Raw genomic sequence first — 22656 nt, 5'->3', positions numbered from 1 at the left:
TTGAACCATGCTTCAACAGAATTATTAAAAAAATAAACTCATGAAATAGTGACAAAAATGATGGTACCCTTAACTTAATAGTTTGTTGCACAACCTTTTGAGGCAATCACTGCAATCAAACATTTCCTGTAACTGTCAATGAGACTTCAGCACCTCTCAGCAGGTATTGTGGCCCACTTCTCATGAGCAAACTGCTCCAGTTGTCTCAGGTTGGAGGGGTGCCTTTTCCAGACGACATATTTCAGCTTCTTCCAAAGATGCTCAATAGGATTTAGGTCTGGGCTCATAGAAGGCCACTTCAGAATAGTCCAATGTTTTCCTCTTAGCCATTCTTGAGTGTTTTTAGCTGTGTTTTGGGTCATTACCCTGTTGCAAGACCCATGACCTGCAACTGAGACCAAGCTTTCTGATACTGGGCAGCACATTTCTCTCTAGAATCCCTTGATAGTCTTGAGATTTCATTGTACCCTGCACAGATTCCAGACACCCTGTGCCAGATGCAGCAAAGCAGCCCCAGAACATAACAGAGCCTCCTCCATGTTTCACAGTATGGACAGTGTTCTTTTCTTGATATGCTTCATTTTTCCGTCTGTAAACATAGAGATGATGTGCCTTGGCAAAAAGTTCCATCTGTCCATAGGACATTCTCCCAGAAGCTTTGGGGCTTGTCAACATGTAGTTTGGCAAATTTCAGTCTGGCTTTTTTATGATTTGCTTCCAACAATGGACTCCTTGGTCATCTCCCATGAAGTCCACTTTGGCTCAAACAACCTTGATCTTAAAGTTCACCTTTAATCTCTTTTTCTGGGCTCTTTTGTTATTATTCGTATTTTCCGTCTCTTTGATTTGTCATCACTTTTCCTCCTGTGGCCACGGTCCATGGAGGTTGGCTACAGTCCCATGGATCTTAAATTTCTGAATAATATGTGCAGCTGTAGTCACAGGAACATCAAGCTGCTTGGAGATGATCTTATAACCTTTACCTTTAACATGCTTGTCTATAATTTTCTTTCTAATCTCCTGAGACAACTCTGTCCTTCGCTTCCTCTGGTCCATGTTGAGTGTGGTACACACCATGTCACCAAACAGCACAGTGACTACCTGTAGCCCTATATATAGGCCCACTGACTGATTACAAGATTGTAGACACCTGTGATGCTAATTAGTGGACACACCTTGATTTAACATGTCCCTTTGGTCACATTATTTTCAGGGGTGCCATCATTTCTTTCCAAGTCTGTTTACTATTATGAGTTTACTTTTAAAAATAATTCTGTTGAAGCAATGGTTCAAAATCAATGTCAGAATTTCATTTGTTCATTTTCATATAATATTTATTTATTATTACTTTTGTCAGTTTCAAGTTATTTCTGTGACGATTGTGGGTTTTTCTTTCATTAACCGAGGGGTACCAACAATTTTGTCCACGTGTGTAGTGTGTTAGTTCTGGAGTAGTCTGAAAGTGTCTTCAGCGTCCTGACCGACGTAACTGTGTGATTTCACAATTAGAAGAAGAAATGTGACAAAATTCCCCAACAAAAATACACTCATTGCATCATCATACAATTGTCTGAACCAGGAACAGCCATGACAGCCAACTTCCCATAAATCAGTATGCATTATTTCCTTGAATTATTTTCATCAATAGATGCATTGTATTGGTGACAAAGTATTTATTTGTCATTTAAAATGAATTTAGCAATAAATTCAATGAATACATAACATGCAGTAAAATACAGTCTTAAATATGAACTGTGGACTACAGCTAAACATCTTCAACTGACCCCCACAAAACAATGTGAATGAGGGTCTTTTGGGGTACGTTGTCCTGGGCTGAACTGTGCTATGGTACAAATAAAGGATTTATAACATTGAATAAAATTAAAAAAAAACTTTCAAGAAACATCTTCTTAAAAACACACTATGATGTAAAGTGTTTATCCTGTCGAAGCTGAATAAAGAGTACAGTACAAGTGAGAAACCCTGAAACCTCAAACACTGCCGTTCCTCCTTCAAAAGAACCTCCAGCAAAACCAAAACAGAGCTGGAAAACGAGCCGATTCCAAATTCCCAAAACTGTTACATCACAGTCTTGACACGTTGTATTCATACAGCCAAATTTGACATACACCTGCCCACTAGCAGAAGCCTATCAAGGCTAAGCGTGACGGCTACTTCAAGGGTATCTGAAAGCAAAGCTTAAAAGGCAAAATCGAAAGATGCTAGATGACCGGGTGAAGCACCGGCTGATGCAGGGCCACTGCTGGTGTTGTGACCCGTTCTATCCCCCCTGGACACATCCTATCCCCTCTGATGTCATCTTACAAAAGGGCCATTTAGGACCCAGTATGTTAGCCATCTGATTTAGCTAGCATGCTACTTCTTAGTCAGCCGGTGTAGCTAGCATGCTACTAGTTATCCAGTCGAGCTGATTCCCCTTTGATTGTATTAGCTAGCATGCTAACAGCCCCCCCCCTCCCCCACCCATTTCACAGTGTGTGTTTTCTAGTAATAGTTCTTTGGGGTTTTTAATGCACACAAACACACACAGCTTGTCCAGTCCCTGTAGAGAAGTACTGCCAATAGAATAGGACTCTCTGGGGCAGATGGTGGGGCAGATGGTGGGGCAGTGGTGGCTCAGCATTTAGAGCGCCGGGCTATCGATAACAAGGTTGTGGGTTCGACTCCCGGGCTCTATTGGGCCCATGAGCAAGGCCCTTTACCCTCTCTGCTCCTCCGGCGCTGGAGTTGGCTGCCCACCGCTCTGGGTGTGCTTACTTCCCATAGTTCACTAGTGTGTGTGTGTGTGTGTTCACTACCACAGATGGGTTAAATGCGAAGGACACATTTTGCTGTACAGTGACAAATACCTGCACCTTTACCTTTAGATAATTAATCATGATGAGCCTATTGGCACCATGCTGCCAAACGCTAGGCATGGGTTAGTAGAGGGGTATAAAGCCCCCCAGCATTGAGGAGCTGTGGAGCAGTGGAAGAGCTGTGTTCTCTGGAATGATGGTGGTGGAGCTCCATCCAGTACTTTTGGGATGAGTTGGGGTTAATGAGGTCATCATTCAACATCCTGACCTCACTAACACTCTTGTCGCTGAATGCAATCAAATCCTCACAACAATGCTTCTCCAACGTCTAGTGGAAAGTCTTCTTCTCTGGGCAGTAGAGACAGTTACTCCAACAAAAGCAATAATGAAGAAGCAGGTGTCATTGTAAGCTATGCTACGTGGCTCCTGTGAGCTGCTGCAGTGCCGTAAACCCACCAATAAGAGCATCACTGTGTTTTATTCTATGGTAAAATAACAGGGTGGTAAATAGGCTTGTAAAACTGCATCTGAGCATTTTTCACTCTAAACAAAAGCATGCACTATTTATTCATCAGACAAACTTTAAATACTCAATAAGTGCATTCTTTGGCACATTTTAGAACAGGGAATTCTGGGACAATTAATTCATTATTATGGCTTCCTGTTAAAAGTTACCTATTTTCATCTCTTTCAACTCTGAGCTTGTGCTCTCTTTTCACCAACACTGTGATGTTTCAGGACTTTTTTCATTGTCCGTGTCGGTGCAGACAGAAACACTATAGAACTCTTATCAGAACCTGCCTCAACCTAGACATTATGTAAGAGGAAGTAGGAACTACACTGCTGCAAAAGGCCAGACTCCACCTGAGAGATGGAGACAGGGTGAGGCATCAGGTGGCGTATAAAAGTCCTGCAGCACAGCGGCACTGCACACTCCGATTCTCCAGAGAAGAGGCATCAGACACACAGGTGAGAGACAGCGTGCCTCCCAGCTTCTTCTGTCAGCTACATCTGTCTTGTATTCTTACTTTTGTCTTCAAGCTACCCAGCCAGCGTGCTCATGTGGGGCTCACATGGGTGGAAGGTGGGCTAGGTGGGTTCCTGGTGGGTTCCTGGTGGGCATGGCATGGGCTCTAAGTGGGTTTGTACATGAGTTTGTGTCGTTACAGGCCACCTAATCTCACACGGGTCCCGTCTAGGCCTCGTATGCAGTGTACAACCCAGACAGGGCCCATGTTTAACCTCCCTCCATCACTGACCCTGGTGGGCATCCATATGTGGGGCCAACATGGACCCCAGGGGTGCTATCTATACAGGCTACGTATGGGCCTGCTAGCTAGGGTGTAATACCTAACCCGCATCAGTACTGCAGTAATAATGTATTTCTTGTTTAAGTGACATGATATATGTAAATGAGCTCTGTTCTAATTGGCTGCTCCTTGTTGTACCTTAAAAGGCATGAGTTGAAAGATTCCTTATATGTTATTATATAAGTAGTGTTTAATGTGACTATGCCAGTGTGGACCACATCTGATTATATTTTTGGCTTGGAGCCCGGGTTGGCTTTCCTGTGGTCTGCGTAAGGAGCCGGACCCCCGTTGGTGTGGTGAGTGATGGAAGAAAGGGAGGAGACTGGGTGGAGGTGGGGGCGATGTTTGGGCCTGGCGGAGGAGTTCAGAGCGTGGTTCTTCTCCCAAAATTCAATTATGTGTCATAACTCCACCTTCCAAGTCATTTTGGAGCATTTCTATTGGTCCATTCGTCATGACATGTAATTTAATTCAGTGTAAAGAACAGAACTGAAACTGCCAGATATCAAAACATAGCAGACATGGAGGTCCAAGGTTTTTGCAGGACATTATTAAATATATTTTACCACTTTAATGATTTTTGGTGAATTTTTTCAGTGATTGTTAATGAATTCTGTTACAGTTTCAGACATGAATCTCCCAATATCGATTGTGGTGCTGGGCCTCTGCCACACACTGAGCTACGTGACTGCTTCCGGTGAGTTCAAACATGGTCAGAAACATCCCGCCAGGAAATTCTGACTCTCATGACTCATTATTCTGTCCGAAATCTTGAGGAAACACCAACAGAGTATTCGTTATTTGTCAGATCTGTTACTGTGATATTTAGAGAATCTCCCTTTCCAATAATGAAGGAGTGAACGAGGGCAGAGTTACTGATGAGTCATTATACCATTAAACCTAACCCAGAAATTTAACCCTGACCCTAAACCCAACAGGGTTACATTCAATAGACATTCATTTACATTCAACTTGGAGTTCAGTTGTACTTAACACAGATTCAGGTGAAGGTTAGTTGAAGGTCAGATGAGGATCTACGAGGCCTCTGTAATGGACCATCCGAGTAAAGACTTACCCAATTTATTGCACCTGGTTTATCTCATACCTGGACGGACAAATATGTGGTGGGCTCATAGCTTTTTCAGGAGAAGGCAAAACTCTTCTGAACTTTCAATGGAAGTCAATGCATGACGATTTTATTCCATTCATTTTGGAGCATTTCTATTGGTCAATTCATCGTCAAATACAGTACAATGTAAAGTAATATATAACTGCCTGATTCACAGAAGTGATCAACAGCTAAAACACCCCATGTTCAGTCTCATCTTTGTGCTCTCGTGCAAAATAAGCTGTCCTCCAAAAGAAACCTAATACTGTACGTCCACCCAAATAGTCATAAAGGCATTCTCTCACTCAGGGCCGACCCTTGACCCTTTAGGGGGCCCTAAACATTTGGATTTTCATTTGGGGCCCCTACATACCACCACCTCTGCACCAGATGCTTCATCATACCATAGTCTTCACTATCATTAGCAGTACCTGCATTTGCCCAACAGTGGCAGCAACAGCCAACAGCAGGAGCTGATTAACCTAGTATTGGTGAGCCAACTATGAAAATAAATTAATATAAGAATTCATTTAACTGTGTTATAACATTTCATTTTATTATTCAGTGTTTTTTTAAAATCTAGAGTTTTTATCATAATATCTTGGTGCTCTTTGGGGCCCCCTGGTGGCATAATTCAAGTATGCTGAGTAGGTCGGCTCTGCTTACGCTATATCAGTTGTATGAAGGGCGATCGGTGGAGGCTCTGATCTGGAGCAGCTGTGGAGTGAAGTCTTATAGTTTAATAGTGGTACAGACTGTAGGAGACCTGTAGACCTGTAGTTCTTCCTCAGGCAGGAGACTCATAGTCTACCATATGGGGGGCAGTGATGTTCCTTACTACAGCATGAACGTCTGGCACAATATAAAGAACAGCACTGGCCCTGACTCTGCTCTGACTCTGCTCTGACTCTGCTGCACTGTGTATTTGTGTAGGATCTGTGGAGGAAGGCCTGGGGAGGCCGTTCATTCTGGAATCCATCGAGGAGGCCAAAAAACTTGTGGACGATACCTACTTATACTCCCGTCAAGAGTGAGTCAGCAGCTCCTAACCCAGGAGCCTGTTTGATGAGATTCACTCATACTTCTGATACTTATCAGTGTATGTGTGTGTGTGTGTGTGTGCAGTGTGTTCTGTATTCTTGTGTTCTGTATACATGTGTTTGTGTGTTTGCTGTTTACAGGAGTCTGGCACGAGTGCGTAAGGACACTTACATCAAACCGTCCGATAAGCTGCGTCTGATGAAGCAGCCGTCCCGCAAGACCCGGAGTGCAGTGAGAGCCGCAGACTACCTGGAGCAGACCCTCAGGATCATCGCTGAGAAAACACACCACGCCCACAAGAGATCCATCAATGCTACAGGTCTGACATACACTCTCTAAAGTGGTGGAGGTGGTTCTCCATCATTGTGCCTCATTAGAACATCTCCAAAGTTCTCCTCTCTCATGGAGTCTAGTATTATTTAGAGTTCTCCTCAGATCAACACCTGGTTTGGTGGTAAATCAGGGCTTAATGATGGTAAATCAGGTGAGCTGCTGCTGCTGCTGCTGCTGATGGAGTTGAACACATCCTCCACGCTGTGCTGGCTGGACTGGGGGGCGTCCAGGAGAACCCTGGAGGAACCGAGCTCTGTTCTTCAGACTAGCTCACAGACAAGATCTCACTACTTTCTTTTTTCAGAATGAGAAGCTCTTGTTTCTCCTTTTTACTGGATTTATGTTCAGCTGCTTTATCTGATGAGATCTGGAGCTTCTACAGTAGAAACTCTTTTGGGGGTTAGAGGGATGGGATTAGGGGCCTAAAACCTCTGAAATTGCCATATTTACAGTACAAAGGCATCTCCACATACAGATGTATCACCACTGAGGATCCTCAGATCATCAAATGAAGCAAATCTGAATGAACATCAGACAGATTCCCTTTTAATGCTTTGTGTCTGTTCTGTCTCTCAGCCCTGATTACTCCTGAAGAGCTTCGCACTATAGTGCGCCTGACTGGCTGCGCTGCTCAAGTCCAGCCCCCTTCTTGCAGGACCACTCCCCTTATCAACAAGTACCGCACCGCCAACAATGTCTGCAACAACCGGTACGTAGTGCTCATCTGTTCAACCCTGCCTCATACAGGATCAGAGCGGTACTGCACTTATCAGGGATGTTCCCTATACGTCAATATGGATGCGTGTACCCATAAGTGGTCAATGTACCCATATGTAGATAACCGTTCTCTAGCCATGCCATCGGTGGTGTTGTTTATATCATGGGGATGTTTTATTCCACACTTCTAGGAAAAATCCACTTCTTGGTGCAGCAAACACACCCCTAGCTCGCTGGCTTCCTCCCATTTATGAAGACGGTATCTCCCAGCCTGTCGGATGGAACCCAGGCAGGCTCTATAACGGGGTCATCCTACCTCTGGTATGACAGCACTCCGTTTCATTCTCACGAACTTCATATTGTCATCTATTCACCCAAGGAATCCAGGCTTACCCTAGATCTCTTTTCCATGCTTGCTTCTTCTCAAGGTGAGGCTGGTGTCTAACCGCATCGTGAGCACAGCAGATGCCGATATTCAGGGCGACAGGGAGTACACACACCTGATCACCTTCTTTGGCCAGTGGAATGACCACGACCTGTCCCTCACGCCCATCTCTCCCAGCATCCGGTCTTTCAGCAGCGGCATCAACTGTGACGCCAGCTGTGAGCGCTCCGAGCCCTGCTTCCCCATCCAGGTCAGCCTGGGGTTGGTGAGGCGCAGTGGGTAACAGCACTGCCTTCACTGTGGCAGAATTTTGTCGTAGGGTTCTGGTCGCGTTAGCATCCCCACCCTTATCGATCCAACCTGATTTATCCAACATCATCTTGCCTAGATTCCTTCTGGAGACCCACGGCTGCCCTCTGGTCCGGACAGCTGCCTCCCTGTGTTCCGCTCTGCTCCTGCCTGTGGTTCCGGTAACAACGCCTTCATTTTCGGTGGCGTGCCCAAAGTGAGGCAGCAGATCAACTCCCTGACTGCCTTTCTGGACGTGGGACAGATGTACGGCTCTGATGAGGGGCTTGCGCGAGAACTGCGTGACCTTTCCAATGACAACGGTCTCCTGCTCGTCAATGATCGTTTCCAAGACAATGGCCGAGAGCTGCTGCCCTTCACTAAAGTGGACAGCAAAATGTGCTCCACACGCAATCGCATCCTCAACACCACAGGCCTGGAGGAAGTTCCATGCTTTATCGCAGGTGGGTTCTGCTTTCGTCCCAATCCCAAATGTAGGTTTCATGTCTTTGGAGAAAACCTGAATAATGTGTGTGAAAAAATGCTCAGGGGGTTCAGGGGTCAGAGTTCTTGACCACAGGGTTGTGGGTTCAGTGCTCACATTATTAGGCAGGGTATTTTATTAATTGATTTATTACCTGCAGGAGATGTTCGAGTGGATGAGAACATTGCTCTTACCTCCCTGCACACGCTGTTTCTGAGAGAACACAATCGCCTGGCCCGCGCCCTGCGCCTCCTCAACCCCCACTGGAGCAGTGAAACCCTTTACCAGGAAGCTCGCAAAATCATGGGTGCCTACCACCAGGTACTGCCCACCTACATACTCAGACACACATCTGCAAAAGTTACCAACTATGTAATCTTGCTGCTCTTTTTTTTAAAAGTGGGTCATAAATGGACAAAAGTATTGGGACACCTGCTCATTCATTCTTTCTTCTGAAATTAGGGGTATTAAAAAGAGTTTCTCCTGCTTTTGTTGGAGTAACCGTCTCTACTGTACAGAGAAAAAGGCTTTCTACTAGATTTTGGAGCAGCATTGCTGTGAGGATTTGATTGCAATCACTGATGAGAGCGTTAGTGAGGTCAGGATGTTGGATAGAAGATTACTAACCCACCCCATCAACCCCAACTCCCCAACTCAAAAGTTCCAAAAGTATTGGATGGAGCACCATCACCCTCATTCCACTGCTCCACAGCTCCTCAATGCTGGGGGGGGCGCTTTATACCCCTCTACTAGCCCACACCTGGCATTAGGCAGCATGGTGCCAAAAGGTTCATGCTTATTTATCTGCTCCTGAGAGTCCTATTCCATTGACTGTGCTTCTCTATACGGACTAGACAAGCTGTGTGTGTCTGTGTGCACTTGCACATCCATGTCAGCAATGGATGCAACTTATTAAAGTAATAAATCAATTTCTGTGGTCCTGTGAGGAGACATATAGAAATAAGGATTCTGATGTTTCTTACAGATTGTGGTGCTCAGGGACTATCTGGTACACATAGTGGGTCCAGATGCCATTAACAGGCTGCTTGGGCCCTATCCTGGGTATGATGCTAACGTTGACCCAAGCATCGCTAATGTTTTTGCCACCGCTGCCTTCCGATTCGCCCATGCGACCATCCAGCCCATCGTCTTCCGCATGGACGAAAACTTCCAGGACCATCCGAAGTTCCCCAGCGTCCCTCTCTATGAGGCCTTCTTCTCACCCTGGAGAGTTATCTTTGAAGGTAAGAGCAGAATCACTGAAGGTGAGATCAGTCCCCTAGTCCTGAAAGGCCAAAGCTACACTATTAAGAAATACTCCTAAATACTGAACATAGGCCTGTATTTCAGTTCCTCCCCTCATAACTTTATTTCTATAATTAAAATTAATTTTATGGACCCTATAATAGAACCCTGTGGGACTCACAAAATACGACAAACTGTTATCGAATAACTGTATTAATGCACATGCTAATAACAGAATTCATAACAATAATAAATAAACCCAGACCTCAAAAGGTTAATTGATGCCATAGAAGAACCACTATTGGTTCAGTAAAGAACAAATGAGTTTGAAGAACTTTTTAAATGTTGAGTGTACTCCAAATGGTTTCACACTCCTGATTTGACTCATCTATTTGATAACTGGTGAGTAAAATCTTCAATCTTCATACACCAAGGTGGAGTCGATCCCCTGATCCGGGGCCTGATTAGCCGGCCAGCCAAGCTGAACCAGCAGAACCACATGGTGGTGGATGCACTGAGAGAGAGACTGTTTGCCTTCACCAGCCACATTGCCATGGACCTGACATCCCTCAACATGCAGAGGAGCCGTGAGCATGCCCTGCCAGGTAGACACATGCATGTATGCATGACACACAGACAGGTTTTCAGCCTCTGCACTTTCTGAATTTCACTGGTTAGTCCAGAACCCCAGTGGAGCTTCCAAAATATCCACTAAACAAAGCCAGGAAACCAGTGAATGCACAAGCACTTGCCCTTAAAGGTGCCCATGCAGATGCACAGGCCCTCACAGATCTAGACTCTAGATTCTAGACACCTGAAACATCTTAAACCATCTTCCAAGGCCGAATCTGAAGTGTTTCCTCAAAAGCAGATACAGAAACACTGTGTTCTTTCTCCCTTTAGGTTATAACGCTTGGCGAAGGTTCTGCAACCTCACTGCGCCCCAAAATGAAGCTGAACTGGCCGTCGTGCTGAACAACACTGATCTAGCACGCAGACTCATCGAACTCTATGGAAACCCTGCCAACATCGACGTCTGGCTGGGAGGAGTAGCCGAACCTTTTGTCCCTGGAGGCCGTGTCGGACCCCTCTTCTCCTGCCTCATTGCAACCCAGTTCCAGAAGATCCGTCAAGGCGACAGGTACTGTATGGCAACATATGGACTCTTATGGGGTCTTAATTGATCTACAGTACATTCCCAAAAGTTTCTAATGAGGGCATTCAGCTACTTTAAGTTGCACCCATTGCTGACACAGATGTGCAAATGCACAGTAAGAAAACATGACCCTATTACCAACCAGGTGTGGGCTAGTAGAGGAGTATAAAGCCCCCCAGCATTGAGGAGCTGTGGAGCAGTGGAAGAGCTGTGTTCTCTGGAATGATGGTGGTGGAGCTCCATCCAGTACTTTAGATGGGATGAGTTGGGAATGATGAGGTGGGGTGGTGATCATCATCCAACATCCTGACCTCATTAACGCTCTCATAGCTGAATGCAATCAAATTCTCACAGCAATGCTCCTCCTCCTAAATCTAGTAGAAAGCCTTCTTCTCTGGACAGTAGAGACAGTTTGGAGACAGTTCAAGACAGTAATAGCCAGATTTCAGAAAAAAAATAATGAGTGAGCAGGTGTCCCAATTCTTTTGTCCATTTAGTGTATCCACAGTGAATGTGTGTTTGTGAATGGTTGTAATTTGAGTCTGTCTCTAATCAGGCTCTGGTGGCAGAATCGTGGGGTTTTCACCAGAAGTCAGAGAGCCTCTCTAGACTCCGTGTCTCTGTCTCGCATCATCTGTGACAACACGGGGATCAGGAGAGTTCCTGCGGACCCTTTCCGCTTGAAGTCCAGCAGAGACTTTGTTGACTGCAACAACCTCCCACAGTTAGACCTCACTCCCTGGACGGAGGCTGGTAAGACCTAAAGACCAAACTACAAGCTACTGTGCATGCAAATCTGCCCAATCCACAGATCAAATCGAAGCTTTCCTGCTCCTGGACGTTTGAACGTGTACCAGTGAACCAGATATAAAAAAAAAAGTGATTTCTGAGGCATCCCAGTTCACATCCTCACCTCCGAACACACTGAACATGTGGCTGAAGTCACACATCTAACTGATTAACCTGGACAAGGGCACTAAAAGACACCTCCGTGGCTAGCCTTACTCAAAACACGCACAGAAATGATATCTTGGTAAGACTAATCCTCTCAAATCTAGACTAAATATCTACAATTTCTCATTTTGAGAATATTTGATTATATTGGAGCAGTGGTGGCTCAGCGGTTCAGTGGTTGGGCCCTTAAGCAAGGCCCTTCACCCTCTTTGCTCCCCAGGTGCTGCAGCAATGGCTGCCCACCGCTCCGGGCATGTGTGCTCACTGTCCACTGTGTGTGTTTCACTACACGGCGGAGGCCAAATTCCATCGGTGTCTAACACCAATGGTGAATATGGTTGTCATGTCTTGTCTATAATAATTCTAAGAAAAACAATTACTTATTTTTACTCATTTTAAGTGATTTTATCCATTTAGAAGTGTCTTATTCTTTTGGCAGATGCTTTTTTCCTAATTAAAGAAATAATAGATTAGCTTTGTCAAGCAATTCCATTTGAAATTGATCTGCCAGTGGAATAAAAGACTTTCAGTAGATAAAATCACCTAAAACAGGTAAAAATAAGTTATATAATATATAAGAATAATTCTAAATATGTCTAAAAAAGAGAGAAATATCAGATTAGACTAGATTTAAGAAGATTTCACCTGCTAAGATATCATTTTTGCCATGAATCCTTAAGTCTTAATCCACTTCGTATCTCATTGGTTGTCTAGAAAACTGAAAACTGCTCATTAAAAATGTAAAAAAACAGTAGAAATACAAAAACTCTTGTTTATGGTCTCCCAGTTGACCACCAACGTAGATAGATTTGGTTATCTGGTTGAACGTAGGTCGTGACATCAGGTGGTCAAAATATAAACATCAGGACAACGTCTAATGCCGACATCAATTTAGCATAGAATAGTGACGACAGCTGACGTTAATATTTAGTTGGTTCTCAGTTGATGTGGAGTGACTCATCCAACGAAAATCCAACGTCTTCCAAACGTCACAGCCCAACATCATATTTATGTAACATACCATCGTCCTGAACCCTTAAAACGCTAACCTCCACACAACGTGAAACTCTACCGATGTTAGATGTTGGTTTGTTGTTAGTAAGTTGTGGCTTTCAGTAATCAAAATTCATCGTCAGTCTAACGTCGGAGCTTGATGTCGACCCAATGTTGGTTTTAGTCGGTTATGTGACTTTCAACCAATATTTAACGTCTGTACAACGTTGGGTTTTGACATCAACCTAATTTTCATGTTTTAATTAACATTAACATCTGTCTAATGTCGGAGCTTGATGTCGACCCAATGTTGGTTTTAGTCGGATATGTGACTTTCAACCAATATTTAACGTCTGTACAACGTTGGGACGTTAGGTTTTGACGTCAACCGGATTTTCAGTTTCAGTTAACATTAACATCTGTCTAACGTCGGAGCTTGATGTCGACCCAATGTTGGTTTTAGTCAAATATATGACTTTTAACCAATATTTAACATCTGTACAACGTTGGGTTTTGACGTCAACTTGATTTTCAGTTTCAGTTAACATTAACATCTGTCTAACGTCGGAGCTTGATGTCGACCCAATGTTGGTTTTAGTCGGATATGTGACTTTCAACCAATATTTTACGTCTGTACAACGTTGGGTTTTGACATCAACCTGATTTTCAGTTTAAACTAAACTGGAACGTCTTTCCGATGTCAAACTGACGCCTGCTGGGCTGATTCTCTTGCCTAGCTTGTTGTGTACTGGTGCACTAGTGCTCTCTGTGGTGTCGGCTTACTTCTGGTGTTTCACCTTTTAGGTGAGGGTGTCAGCCACAGTGTATTCAGTGGAAATGAGGTCAGATATACATTATTTTCTATGAATTCTTATATAAAAACTCTTTATTACGCACGAAGGAATCTAACCTTCTTCACTGGTGCATATCTATCCGAGGTATCTTGCTGACAACCTTGGCAGGACAGTTTGTAATTATCCTCTTTTGGGTTCTTTTGGTTCTGATTACGTCTGATTACATCTTGTTGTATTGTGTCAGACTGGAGGAAATGCAATCTATTTTTTAATTGTTCAGATCCAGAATCAGAGCCACTCTCAGGCCCCCCAGGACCTAGAGGACCTGCAGGAGAACAGGGTAAACATGGAGTGCTCCTCATTCACACTTAAAAATAAAACAAATTGCTTCAGAGGGTTCCTGAAGAAGCATTTTTGGTTTGATAAAGAACAATAAGCAGAATGAGCAGGTGTCCCAATACTTTTGTCCATACATTGCATCTTCTATCTTCCGCCTTTTCCCAGGTCCCCCAGGACCACCAGGGATAAGAGGCCCAGCTGGACCCCCTGGACCTGCCCCTAACATCACCACACAGCGCTCTGCCTTTTCCGCGCTCCTCGGCTCCATTTCCTCCCCCAACCGCAGCAGAGTCATCATATTCCTGGAGACGATGTACAACGAGCTGAACGAGTACAGCCCCCAGACAGGCCAGTTCACCTGCAGAGTGTCCGGCGTGTACGAGTTTGTCTTCTTCTTAGCAGCATCTCGGAACGTGGGCACCGTGACGCTGCAGCGCAACAGCACTGTGGTCCTGAGCAGCGTGGCATCAGTACAAAGCCCTGGCAGGCTGACGTACAGCGGGCAGACAGTGATCGGGCTGAACCAGGGGGACCGCGTCCATCTAGAAGCCACTCTAGGCAGCAGGGGCCTCTCTTCTGATAGCTACTTTAATGGCCATCTGCTCTTTACATCCTGAACGGGGTCTTCATTTTCTAAACGCAGTACTTAGCTTTAATCAGGTACACACTCATAAACACACACACACACACACACACACAGCTCTGCACAAACTGTGCTTCCACCATTACTCTAACATTCACTATGCTTACTGTTTACTATGCACTGACACACCTTATAAACACTGTTCCTCAACAGTTCCCACATTGCACTGTTTACTGCTGGTGTTACAATGTTGTTGTTGTTGTTGTTGTTGTTTTTTAATGTGGAACAAAAATACTTTTTTTACTATACTATACTAATCTGCACAAATGTCTTAAAAAAGGCAAATATGTCAATTTTATCGCTTGAAAATGAATCCTCTTGTGAATCAAGTATTTCATCTTAATTAACTGAAAAATTACAATAAAAAAATAATGCATTCATTGGCTCGCATCTTGTGAATTCATTAATGCTAATTTTTATTCTTTGCTTTGATTCTAAATACTCTCAATTTCATAAAAGGCTCTGAAAAGGTTATGTTTTGTACCGGTGACTGTAGAAAACATGGACACCATGCTCCATCCCCTTTCCGTTCTATAGAAATGAAGCCAAAAGTTGTCAAATTTACAACCAGAGTCTGCGCAGAGGCGGAGCCAGACTCACCTACCCCCTTCTTCCAAACCAAGCCTCAGTGTCTCAGACCGTCTTCACTGAGCAGATTTCCCCCTGCATTCCCCTAGCTCAGCTCCTCCATGTACTGAACTGAAAGGACGCCACGCAGGTCCTGCTGCAGACGGCCGACCGCTCTCTTCCGGCCAAGGCTGTCTGTCTGTCGATCACTTCATTCCTGATACAAGTGTAGCCCCGCCTTCTTACGATAGAGCGTAGAGTAAGGGTTAAAACTGATTTCTGGGGGGAAATTAAAAACGGGAGACTAACTGCTGGAATTTGGAGACACTGGAGATGGAAAGAGAAGTTTAGAGGAGGAAATGGGTGGAGTTTTGTAAGTAAAACATATGATGTATAGCTCCGCCTATCCACATACTGCAACCAGCCAGCAGAGGCGCTAGATCTGTGGTTGCTTCCCTTTTCGGGCCTAGGTTTATTATTCGGTTATTAATCCTGCAATCAACACAAAAGCCACTATGAATTGTTTGGTAACAGTGTAGTGAGTTTGTGAGTCCCACAGGGTTCAATGTTAGGGCCAATAACACTGTTATTAACTGTGATGTAAATGTAATTTTTGAGAGTTATGCGTTTATGAGGGTGAAGAACTGAAGGGTAGGCCTACGTACTGAGTTTAAGGAGTTAAACAGGACCGGTTTGATGCTCTTCCGTCTACTGCCAGTAGAGGGAGGTAGCAGAACTACCAGCTCCACAGGCGACGTGTCTTAACGCGATCAGACGTAAACGAGGCCGGCGTTTGTTTGTGCTGGAAAGTACAGAATCTGTGTAATATCTCTCCACTGCATTCTGATGTATAAGCTGCGTTATATCTGAGAGCACTGGTTCACACTTGCTGTCGCCTCTCAGCTGATTGCGAAAAAGACGTGGAGTTATTCGGAAAGCGCGTCTTCCCTACGGATTTGTTTACCCAGCTCTCTCAATTGTATGCAATTGTACATAATCAAGAGTTTGGTCCTTTTACTTAATGACGCTGTCAGACTAAACTCCCTGTCCTCTGCACCACAGGGTCAAACAACATCTACCGTCACCCCATTCTGGCAGAGGGCCTCAAACAGGGCTTCTCCACAAAGCTCCACAAAGCTGCGAAGTTCTCCTCTACGTCACGTGTGTTGTTTAGCTTCGGTAGGCATTTCTGTCGAGTCCAGCCTTCGGAACTACGCAGCGATACCGAGCCGGTTTACATTTGTGCATAGATAGCGAGCCCAGGGCAGGATTTATAATGAGGTGACCGCAAAAATGACTTGGGAATGGAACTCCAGGAATGCTCTTGCATTGCATTCGAAGAGGAACTTCCTGCTCTGGATCACCTAGACCCCGCCCCTTTTCTCTCTGATTTCCATCTTATTCGGCTTACGCGTGCAGAGTGCCACGTAGACCCCTCTGTGTGTGTGTTGTGGCTTCGCTCTTAGACTCTGAGTAATGGGAACCTTGTGTTTGTGCAGAAAAAAAAAATCAGCTGAACTGGTCTGTGTCAGGCTCCCGTTTCACTGGAATTTTATGTGGTAAAGAACAAGACAAGAAGCCTGTCTGCGGAGTCACGCTCAGCCGCAGCTCATCTGGAATTCTTGCTGCTCGTGTTTGTCGGAGTCCGGAGTACCACAGAGGCACCACTGAAGGTAGAGAGAAGAAAGGAGGAGAGTAGAATATAAGGGAGGCAGACCAGGGCCCAGTTTTCTGAGCGTACACCATATGGACAAAAGTATTGGGACACCTGCTCATTTACCAAGGGTATTAAAAAGAGCTTACTCACCACCTTACCTCGTCATCCCCAACCCACCACCACAACTCATCCCAAAAGTACTGGATGGAGCTCCATCATCCATCATTCCAGAGAACACAGCTCCTCAATGCTGGGGAGCTTTATACCCCTCTACTAGCCCACGCCTGGCATTAGGCAGCAGCAGCATGGTGTCAATAGGGTCATGATGTTTATTTATCTGCTCCAGAGAGTCCTATTCTATTGGTCTCCCTCATTTTGGGTGGACAGAATGGACCCCATCACCGGCATAACCCGGTTTAATTAGCGGTTAGCATTCTCCTCCAAGTGTGAACGCCGAGGAGGGCCGTGAAGACCAGTGCTTGTAGAAGGTTGTGTAATAAGGGGAGTCCAGCCCCACCCCCAGCCTGTATTCAGACGTTTATCATGAGACAACAGTGAAGTGAGCTACTCTCCAGCCTCTGAATCACCCTCAGAGCCTTTCTGGCCTACGCCACTGACAGCTGTTTGAACATGCTGTCCGAGCCTGCAGGTCCACCACTGCCGGGCCTTCACGCAACCCTCTGCATGCCTACCCAAGCACTTCTGCTGGTGTGTCACACGAGGAGAATTCCAGCAACGTGGACTGAGGATTTAGGATCTAGGTTAATTGCTTGCAGATGTGGTTCCACCACCGAGGAGTGGTTCCTGCTGCCAACGCAAGGGGAGCCCGACGCTGAGCAGTGAGCGAAAATACGAGAATGTGGAAAACAACAGTGACCCAGTACAGCTGGTTCTGCTCGGCTGATGCTAGGTGCAGGATGGATGGGTTCTTTTTGGGGGGGGGTTTGGACCTACAGAGATCAGACAGCCAGTCCAGAATGCTTCACTGTGATAGTGGATTCTGGGCTTTGTGGACACTCGCAGATACTCTGGGCTGCAGAAGCACAGTTGCTCGGGACAGCCAGTCTCTGCAGAGAAAAACATGTTTAATTTATCCACTAAATGCTGAAACAGATGGGAACAGAAAAAAAAACTTTACGAGCTGAACGTTAAAATGTGTTACTATGTTCTCTGGAAGCGACGTTGGTTCTATTTCACATCCGCTCAGTTTCCTGCAGTCAAAAAAAGCAGACATCAGCACTCCATTTTCAAGGTGGCTTTGTTTACCAGAAGCTCAGAGAGTTAGCTCCTGTTCAAAATCTGCTGATCTGCTCAGTAAATCACTGATATCAGAATAAACACTAAGAATAACACTCCTACAGAAAGTGGTGGTGGTTCTCCATCACTGTGTTCATCATTAGAACATCTCCAAAGTTCTCCTCTCTCATGGAGTCTAGTGTTATTTAGAGTTCTCCTCAGATCAACACCTGGTTTGGTGGTAAATCAGGGCTTAATGATGGTAAATCAGGTGAGCTGCTGCTGCTGCTGCTGCTGCTGCTGCTGGAGTTGAACACATCCTCCACGCTGTGCTGGCTGGACTGGGGGGCGTCCAGGAGAAACCTGGAGGAACCGAGCTCTGTTCTTCAGACTAGCTCACAAGATATATTATATGGACAAAAGTATTGGGACACCTGCTCATTCACTGTTTCTTCTGATATCAAGGGTATAAAGAAGAGCTGATCCTGCTTTTGTTGGAGTGACTGTCTCTACTGTCCAAAGAAATGATAGAAAAAGATCTTGGAGTTTTATTGATCTTTTATATTAACAGGAAAGTTCATTAAAAAGTTAATGTTTGAAGTTATTCTTCGTTATTGCATAAATGCATAAAACAACTTCAAGCTCAATTTAAAAGCTGATGACTAAACAAGAGTAATTTGGAAAATTTGGCAAATAATAATATAAATAATCGATTATTCGTTTAATCAATAGAAAATAGTAATTTGTTGCATCCCTACTGCTGTGAGGATTTGATTGCATTCAGCGACAAGAGCGTCAGTGAGGTCAGGATGTTGGATGAATGGTCACCACCCCACCTCATCATCCCGAACTCATACCAAAAGTACTGGATGGAGCTCCTCCACCATCATTCCAGAGAACATAGCTCTTCCACTGCTCCACAGCTCAATGCTGGGGGGCTTTATACCCCTCTATTAGCCCACACCTGGCATTATTAGGCAGCATGGTGCCGATAGTGTCATGATGCTTATCTGCTCCAGAGAGTCCTAATCTATTGGCAGTACTTCTTTATCTATAGGGACTAGACAAGCTGTGTGTGTGTGGGTGCATTTGCAGATCTTTGTCAGCTATTAGTGCCACATAAAGTAGCTGAATGCCCTCATTAGAATTCATTAATTCGGGGTGGCCAGAAATATTTGGACATCTTCAGAAGAAGAGGTTCTTGTTCCTGTTTACTGGATGTATGTTTACCTGCATGTGTTCTGATGGGATCTGGAGAGCAGAAACTCTCTCACTGCTGAGAGTTCGGGTGTTAAAGACTTTTGCACAGTCCTGGCGTTTGGCACACAGTTTAGATTATTGCAGAACTGAAAGCTGGTGACTGTTTTAACACACTAGCTGAAATGTCTGAAATTTATATGAGACTCTGCTGCCCAGGAACGTTTGGAAAGAAGGAGCATTTTTGCAGGGTAGAGTCATGCTGGCCAGATTCTGCCTTACACAAGCAGTGGATGAGATCACGTGACGCCGGCTATTTTATAATGCTGGCCGCTTCCCTCTGTTAGGGAGAGCGCTGCAGGCCTTCTGTGCTTATTGCAGTTAGGAAAATGCAGCTGATATTAATAACCTTGTTTGTCCCAGTGCCTGGCAGAAATACCCGTCTGCACATAATATTCCCACTGAATCCACTGATGTTTTTCATTTTCCTGCACAGGAACTGTCACTGAGAGTGGAGGAGGCTGAGGGCAGACTGCAGTGCTAAAATCGGAGAGTTAATCAGACGTGTCAGTAAGAGGACACTGTAGCAGAGTCAAGTTCAACATTCAAACCTATTTGTCATTTGCACATCATGGCAGGACATACATGCACTAAAATGCTTGGGGTGAGGCTATATGTTCATATATATATATATACATATGTGTGTGTGTGTGTAGATATGTATATATTTACACAAATATAAGGTATATACACAAAATATATTTCAAAAATATATATTATTTTATATAATATATATATATATTAGTTTATTTTTGTTGAGATGTTTGCACAGTGTTTTTTACTACACACACATATATATAGCTATTTAGTATATGTATATATATATACCTTATTTTATTTTATTTCTTTGTTGTGATGTTTGCACAGTTTACTACACACACACACACACACACACACACACACACACACACACACATATATATATATATATATATATATATATATAGTAAAAAATACTAAATAAAATTGTGTATATATTCATATATACATATACTAAATAACTGAAAAACAATACCATACCAAGGTATATACACAAAATATACCTTATATATTTTTTTTTTCTTTCTTTTTAATTATTTTTCTAAATATATTTTGTGTACATACCTTTATATTTCAGCTATTTAGAATATGTATATATGTATATATACCTTATTTTATTTTGTTTTTTTATATTTCAGTTATTTAGTATATGTACAAATTTATATATACATTATTTTATTTTTACTTATTTTATTTAGTTTATTTTTGTTGTGATGTTTGCACAGTTTTTTTTACTATACACACACACACACACACACACACACACACACACATATATATATATATATATAGAGAGAGAGAGAGAGAGAGAGAGAGATTTTGTATAGGCAGGTTAATCTAAGAAGATATATCTATTTAAAGTGACTTATTGATATTAACCATATATAAATAAATATTATTATTGGAAAGTGGCCAAGTAAAATGGTATTGGGGTCTTTTAGCTTCACAGTTTGTTCAGAAGCCTGACAGCCTACTAACCTAATTTACTAACCTAACACATGACATTTTTACCCCTTTTAATAAAACATACCTCCAAATAAACATGTCATATTGACCTAGATGTGCTTAAAGGGATTTTATGTTGTTTAATAATTTGAGAAATTGAGAAATTCTTTGTATAAGAGGTAGCCTTCCTTTGCTCAAATGCGCCCTCTAGTGCTCAACACTGATAATCATAACAGGATAAAAGGCTCATATTTAGTACATTACCTGTTGTTTTCCTGCACCTGGTCACATGAGCTGTTCAGTAATGCTGTGGTATAAAACTGTGTAAAATGTCAGACTATTTCATGGTTCAGCTTGAATCTGTTAGATATTCTGGAATGTGACTGGCTCCCGATCAAGGAATCCACTCCAACAATGCGAGTTATGAAATGTGGCTCTATGAACTCTGGACGCCCACTAGAGGCAGGGCAAAGCACAGTGGGGACTCCTCCCGTGTCTCTGTGGAGGTTGAGATTTCACTCCTCTCAGATCAACTACACTATAAACACTATATGTCCAAATGTTTGTGGACACCCCTTCTAATGAATGCATTCAGCTCCTTTAAGTTGCACCCATTGCTGACAGACACAGCTTGTCTAGTCCCTGTAGATAAAGAAGTACTGCCAATAGAATAGGACTCTCTGGAGCAGATCAACATCATGACCCTATCGGCACCATGCGGCCTAATGCCAGGCATGGGCTAGAGGGGTATAAAGACCCCCAGCATTGAGCTGTAAAGCAGTGGAAGAGCTGTCTTCCCTGGACAGTAGAGACACTTACTCTTTTTAATACCCTTGATTTCAGATGAAACTAATGAGAATGAGACATAAATGTGTCCCAATAATTTTGTCCATGTGAGGTAGAACACATTTGGAAGGCTTGGAACCCAATTAAAGCAACCGATGCAACTAGAACAAAGTACACCCCTGAAGATAAATCATCTACCTAACATGTTAGGGCAGGAGATGACGCCTACTTAGGGTCAGATCTTGTCCCAGTGTCCTTAGCAGCCGGAAAAGCTTTCGGGTCGTTTACTGAGGATCACACTGAGATGCAGAAGTAAAGAATGTGAGTAAGGAGAACTTTCTAAACTTTTACTGCAAAGATCAATGGTTTTGAAGGATGTGCTGAGGTGCTAAAACCTCGATACAGTCCTGTATGCAGAGACACAAACAGTGGGAATCTCATGGGAGGTTCTTCAGTTTGGGGAACATCTGAGTTCCCTGTGAAAAGAGGTCGGGGATTATCCTCCCAGAATTCTCCAGTCTGACCAAAATCACACAATTTTCCAATCATGTGATTAGAATAGAATCATAATCAACAAATATTGAATTGATATGATCATCAATCCGCCCTTAATATCATAACCAAATGTACGCGATTTTGACAAAAGTATTGGGACACCTGCTCATTCATTCTTTCTTCTGAAATTAAGGGGATTAAACAAAGAGTTGATCCTGCTTTTGTTGGAGTAACTGTCTCTACTGTCCAGGGAAGAAGGCTTTCTACCAGATGGAGGAGCATTGCTGTGAGGATTTGATTGCATTCAGCATCAAGAGCTCTTCCACTAAATGCTGGGGGGGGGGGGGCTTTATACCCCTCTAGTAGCCCACTCCTGGCATTAGGCAGCATGGTACCAGAATGGTGTTGATTGATCTGCTCCAGAGAGTCCTATTCTATTAGACTAGACAGGCTGTGTGTGTGGATTTGCACATCAGTGTCACCAATGTGTGCAACTTTGAAGAAGAAGGGGTGGACGGGTAGTGACAGTTACCAACACAGTCAAAACATCACACGGGGAAAACT

General features: G+C 43.8%; 1 protein-coding gene across 3 annotated transcripts; it reads left to right on the top strand.

The window, feature by feature from the left end:
• Positions 1–3763: 3763 nt before the first annotated feature.
• On the top strand, positions 3764–14969 carry mpx (myeloid-specific peroxidase). 3 transcript variants are annotated; one of them, XM_072658916.1, is made up of 16 exons: positions 3764–3788; positions 4404–4425; positions 4752–4826; positions 6171–6267; positions 6419–6597; positions 7188–7320; positions 7520–7649; positions 7757–7963; positions 8102–8465; positions 8646–8806; positions 9471–9729; positions 10165–10335; positions 10634–10871; positions 11443–11639; positions 13908–13967; positions 14132–14969. In XM_072658916.1, exons 3-16 carry the CDS (start codon positions 4760–4762, stop codon positions 14581–14583), a joined length of 2715 nt encoding a protein of 904 aa, XP_072515017.1. In that variant the 5' UTR covers positions 3764–3788; positions 4404–4425; positions 4752–4759; the 3' UTR covers positions 14584–14969. The 3 variants fall into 3 exon arrangements, with proteins under 3 accessions (XP_072515017.1, XP_072515016.1, XP_072515014.1); XM_072658915.1 differs by lacking the exon at positions 4404–4425 and adding an exon at positions 13638–13675 and having other exon boundaries at positions 3770–3788; positions 14132–14239; XM_072658913.1 differs by lacking the exon at positions 4404–4425 and having other exon boundaries at positions 3770–3788.
• Positions 14970–22656: the final 7687 nt, after the last annotated feature.

Source organism: Salminus brasiliensis, chromosome 16 (genome assembly GCF_030463535.1).
Source record: "Salminus brasiliensis chromosome 16, fSalBra1.hap2, whole genome shotgun sequence".
NCBI lineage: Eukaryota > Metazoa > Chordata > Actinopteri > Characiformes > Bryconidae > Salminus > Salminus brasiliensis.
Note: the sequence above shows the minus strand (reverse complement) of the source record. Positions and strands in the feature narration are given on the sequence as shown.

Bases quoted from the DNA above. Each gene is read 5' to 3' on its own strand.
- mpx (XM_072658916.1), top strand. From the start codon at position 4,760: ATGAATCTCCCAATATCGATTGTGGTGCTGGGCCTCTGCCACACACTG. The intron at 4,827-6,170 runs GTGAGTTCAAAC...GTATTTGTGTAG, and splicing joins GAGCTACGTGACTGCTTCCG to GATCTGTGGAGGAAGGCCTG. The intron at 8,466-8,645 runs GTGGGTTCTGCT...TATTACCTGCAG, and splicing joins AGTTCCATGCTTTATCGCAG to GAGATGTTCGAGTGGATGAG.